This window comes from Nicotiana sylvestris, chromosome 5 (assembly GCF_000393655.2).
Source record: "Nicotiana sylvestris chromosome 5, ASM39365v2, whole genome shotgun sequence".
Classification (NCBI taxonomy): Eukaryota; Viridiplantae; Streptophyta; class Magnoliopsida; order Solanales; family Solanaceae; genus Nicotiana; species Nicotiana sylvestris.
Window position 1 is genome coordinate 112,440,285 of NC_091061.1, and position 5,605 is coordinate 112,445,889.

The 5,605-nt window shown below is 30.7% G+C and overlaps 1 protein-coding gene across 1 annotated transcript; it reads right to left on the bottom strand.

Moving 5' to 3' along the window:
* Positions 1–238: 238 nt before the first annotated feature.
* On the bottom strand, positions 239–5,364 carry LOC104218961 (exopolygalacturonase-like). Its single transcript, XM_009769589.1, has 4 exons — positions 5,233–5,364; positions 3,487–3,795; positions 2,662–3,174; positions 239–541 (listed from the first exon to the last, which is right to left on the bottom strand). Exons 1-4 carry the CDS (start codon positions 5,362–5,364, stop codon positions 299–301), a joined length of 1,197 nt encoding a protein of 398 aa, XP_009767891.1. The 3' UTR covers positions 239–298.
* Between the last annotated feature and the right edge of the window lie 241 nt (positions 5,365–5,605).

Consider the following 5,605-nt stretch of genomic DNA (forward strand, 5'->3'; position numbering starts at 1 on the left):
TTTGCTAGTTTATTTAATTCATAGCTAAATAGGATTTGTAGTAAGAATTAATATAGGAATAGGCTTTCATATTTTTAGTTGAAATAAGTTTCGTACTATTATAAATTAGGGTATTAGTAGCTTATTTTATGTGTGGGAAATTGTGAAAAGTATTATGAGAAGAATACAGAGCTTTCAATGATTTAATACAATAATTTTCCTTTATTGAACTTTTTATTCATTTTCTCATACTAAAAAAATCATCGAGCATTTGCTTTGTGAATATGCTATATATTTCAAAATTCTAATATCCCTAACATCATGAATCAAGAGTCGAATTTATACAACTTGGAGGCAACTCCGTGCCGGTGGCAGTCCCGTTGGCATTATCACATGACGAGATAGCGGGTCCACCCGCGCCATTGTATACCAAATTGATTTCTGTAAGGTTGATTCCCTGGCAAGGAAATGAAGCACTGCAATTCAAAGTAACAGCTGCCACTGAACTCGAAGTTCCTCTTATGTTATTGAATGTCACGTCCTTGATTTGCACTGAGCTCGCCTACAAAACAAAGGAAAGTGTTGCCATCATGTGATATAAAGAATATCCAACTGAACATTTTCGTTTTTGATGTGACGTAAGATATTTTGTAGAAAAATATTTTTCATGAGATAGTCTTTTTTTTTCTTTTTGTGTGTTTGGAATACTAAAATTATGTTTTTGATCCAAGAAAACATTTTTCATCAAAAGGGAAAAAAGGAGTTCCGTCACTTATGGCGGAAGTCATTCTTTTTATAACTATTTTAAACTTTAAGTTATAGTATTTGCTCTAATTGATACTTAGATATTATTATTAAGCTTTTGTACTCAAGAATTTCATCAAAATATTTTTTGATTTGCTAATATATTCTTAATTTTAATATATATAAATTTATTGGATAATGCTGTGTGCTTAACAACCAAAGACATGTAAATATTATTCCGCAAAATAATTTCTGTCAAAGCAAAGATGGTCTCTCCTTTTTTAGAAACAAAACTCTTCTCTTTTTCTTATCCTGTTCTGTTTCCTTCTCCTTTTACTTTTTGTTTAAGTTTATTTGTGACAAATTAATGAGAAACTATCAATATTATGGAACACACTTGTAAACAATTTATAGTAAGAACTAAGAAATAAAATATTAAGAAAAAGACCTTAGAGAAAGAAAAGAAAGCTAGTGACATTTTAGGTTTACTTTCCCAGATTTGACATCATCATTTTTTCTACTTTTCATTAGATTTTTTATTTTATGGGTTTTCCATTCAAGTTCACATAGGCAAAATACTTAAATCACTCTTAAACTTGACTCAGATTATTAGTAACCTCCCCGAACTATGTCTGATCTTAATTACATCCCTTAACTTGGCCTTTTGAGAGCCATTACCCCCTAGATGTTGATGTGGCAAAAAGTGTGAATGCACTCACCTGCCACGTGAATTTTTCTGTCTATGTGGCATTTTTTTTGAAAAAATAAAATATTTTTTTTTCACCTTTTTAAGAATATTACTTTTTAGATAAAAAAATTTTAAATACAATTTATATAAAACTTGGATAGAACTACGTTATTTAGGCTAAATATTTTTTATTTGGCCAAAATAATAAAATTTTAGTTAATCTTTTCTTGAATTTGACCTAAAAATAAAGATTTATACAATTGAAATAAATAGTCAAGGCATCTAAAAAGTTATAAAAAATACATAGTTTGAAATTAATTATTTTGACTATAATTTTTTATATAGCTCTAAATTACGGTGCTCTATTTTTTTTTATACAAATTTTACCTAAAAAAAATAAAAATACACAATTGAAATAAATAGTCATTGCGTCAAAAGAAGAAATAAAAAGAGTGTGCAATTGCAAGAAATTACAAGTGCAATTGTACGCTCTTTTTATTTCTTCTTTTGATGCAATGACTATTTATTTCAACTATGTATTTTTTATAACTTTTAAGATGCATTGACTATTTACTTCAATTGTATAAATCTTTATTTTCGGGTCAAATTCAAAAAAAGATTAACTAAAACTTTATTATTTTGGCCAAATAAAAATATTTAGCCTAAATAATGTAGTTCTATCCAAGTTTTGTTATAAATTGTATTTAAAAAAATTTATCTAAAAAAGTAATATTCTTAAAAAGGTAAAAAAAAAATATTTTATTTTTCAAAACAATGCCACATAGACAGAAAAATCCACGTGGCATGTGAGTGCACCCACACTTTTTGCCACATCAGCGTCTAGGGGGATAATGTCTCTCAAAATGCCGAGTTGAGGGGGGTAATTAAGACCGTGCATAGTTCGGAGAGGATACTAATAATCTGAGCCAAGTTTAGGAGTGATTTAAGGTATTTTGTCAGTTCACATATATTAATCTACATGAGTTTAAATGAGTTTTCAATATTTAATTTGAAATGCTCTCACAAATTCGTTAATTTTTATATAGGATCTAAAATTATATATACTATTTGAGAATAATCATGAGAATTGGTAAAATCATATAAATATGGCAGATTAGTATATGCATTATTTGTACAAAGAAATAATAACATAATTATTTAATTATATTTTAATTTTTTAAAACCACGCGAAGCGGGGACAATTACACTAGTGTTAAATATAAAGATGGAGAAAAGGACAATGCAAGTACCTCACTGCTGCAAGGAGGCGATGGACAATAATGTTGATCGATAATGATAGGATTTCTAACATTATCCATGAAAATATCCTCAAAATTTATATTTGTGGCACTACCAGACTCCGATGGTGCCCAAGTCTTAATCCTGGCGCCATTTTGAGTAGCAATGAGAGTGCAATTTTTGACATGTATGTCTGTGACGACTTCATTTTGTGTCTTCCCTAAGCTTCCGATGCTTATTCCATGGCCAGGGCCACAAGTGATCCCTGAAATGTTGATGCTTTGGCTGCCGTTGATCATAGATATACAATCGTCTCCAGTGCCAATGTTTGAATCCGAAACTTGGATGTTGGTGGAGACGCCCATGTGAATGCCATCGGTGTTAGGGCTGTCGCCCGGTGCGGTTAGGTTAACATGACTAAATGTCACGTTATTGCACCTAAAGAGGTCGAAATGGAAACTCTTGCTATTGATTGAGTTTATGTCGTGCACCGTCGCATTTTCGATAAAATCTAATTTGAGTGTCTGGTTCAAGTTTAAAAAAATAAGGCATAGAAAGACAATATTAAATTTTTAATAACTTCACATTATAATCACAAAAAGAAATATTTTGTAACCACGTAAATGGTGAAAGAAATTTTGAAATGTCACTATTTTTTAAATCGCTATACTTCTATGATTGAGTAATGCCGTAAATGCACTTTTACGGCAAAACTGGATTTAGTCAAATTATCGATATGCCAAATATACAAATAAGTTTATTCAGAATAAAAATATATCAGAATAAATTAGACAAAAATGACAAATAACATAAAATTTATGCAAAATTAAACTTACAATAGGAAGGGTTGGGCAATTAGAATTCTTGGAAGTATCAAAATAAGGCCAAGCTGAAGCCCCTTGTCCATCTAAAGTTCCGCCTCCTTCAATCTCTAAGCCATTCACATACTGAATGGAAATCCAAGTCGTATTGCAGAATAGAGAAGGATCTGTTGGAGCTTTAACAACTCCTTGGATTTGGAAGGTCATGGATCCACTACATGGTCCGATAAAATTTGCAGCATATACCATGTATTCCCCTGAAGGTATCAAGAATTTGGCTGTTCCATTCCATTGGCATGCATCCTTCCAAGTACTCAAGAATGCCTTCCAAAATAAATCAATAATTAAAAAATAGAGACTTAAATAGATGATTTAGACACTGAATTTTCATTTAGAAATCCGGTAATTAACGACCACAAAAACCGATCAACATTGGTTGGTTTTGGCAAATTACCGATCAAAACACGTCCAAACACGCTTGGTCGCAAAGGTAAAAGGACCAAGGTTGGTCAAAAAAAAAAACAACCAAAGTTGGTCGGTATTTTAATTATGTAATCAAAAGATTTACCATCTGGGAATCGAACCAAGGTGTGTACTCTGGCAGGATACTATTCTATCACTAAACCATTGGTGCATTTTGTTATAAGATTGTCTTATTTTTTATTTATACTCTTTAATTGTATTTTCGCATGAAAATAACCTACCAAAGTTGGTCGGTTTTATTTAAAAATAAAATTACCGACCAAAGTTGTTCGGTTTTTTAAAATGACTGGCCGAATTTACCGACCAAAGTTGGTTGGTTTTTTTAATATTAATTTTTATTTATTTTAATTGCAAATACCCATCAAAGTTGGTCGGTTTCTTGAAAAATAAATTTTGCAGGACTCAAAAATCGTTTCCTTCATTTTTGCGCCAAAGAAAACCGACCAAAATTGGTTGGTTTCGTAAAAAAAGAAAAATTAAAAATTAAAATATTTTGAAAAACCGATCAACTTTGATCGGTTTTTAACTGGTTTTTTGACCGACGAAAATTGATCGATTTTTCTTGACCGATTTTTGTCGAATTTCTAGTAGTGTATACAATGACCATTATATGTAGCCATGTTGCCAAAAAGGGCAACACTAGACATGTAATAATGACTTTTGAATAACGATATAATCTTTTTCTTTTCTTATTTTTGGGATAGTTATACCGACTTTCTTTTTTTATCCCTCCCAAAATCTTTTCACTTTGCTCCATTTATGACCCATACCCATAATCTGATGGTTAGAAGTGGAGGGTGCTTACCATTTAAGTAACCTTCTCTTCTCTTATACCTCATGTTTCAGCATGTAACACATACATTCCTTATGATTTTAGATATGAAGTAAAACTCCTTTCTATAAAGTTTTGTGCAACAAAACACAATATATACTTAACTCTTCAAGTGGAAAGTTCACCTTTTAATTAAGCTTTAACTCTATTGTTTTCGTGTAATAAAACTCTAACCGCACATTCTATTAAAATAATGATCTAATCGTACTATTTGCGTACTTGCAAACATAAAAAATTCATATGAAACATAAGCTAACATTACACATAAGGAAAAACTTGTCTATTTGGGAATTATAATATTTTTTATGCCAAATATGAAAGGAAGTGTGGTAAGATATAGTTTTACTCGTGTGACGATATGACTTTGTTAATATTCTCATCCGTCTAGAATTTGTGCAAGAATTAATACGATAGACACATTTAAAGTTAAAATGGCTGGTTCTCACCTTACTATTATCTGTCTTTCCATCTGCTATAGCACCATAGGATTGGACATTGAAGAGATTCTCCTCTGCACTACTGCACCCAAGAATAAGGTATAATACAAAGGCTATTCCGAAACTAGAAATGAACGCCATTTATTTATTTGGTTTCTTTTTACTTTCTTCATCACTTGTCTTTATATACAACTCCAATTTCCTCATACTTTCAAATGATTATTCATTCATTAATTTTTTACCTTAGTAGTCTTGCATTTAGAAGAATATCATAAAAAAAAAATTTGTTTCTATTACACTAAGAGATTTCTTTAGATGTAATGGATTAATAAGCAAGGAAAGTGAATCGATATCTTGAATGAATATCCTGGTAAGTTTATTA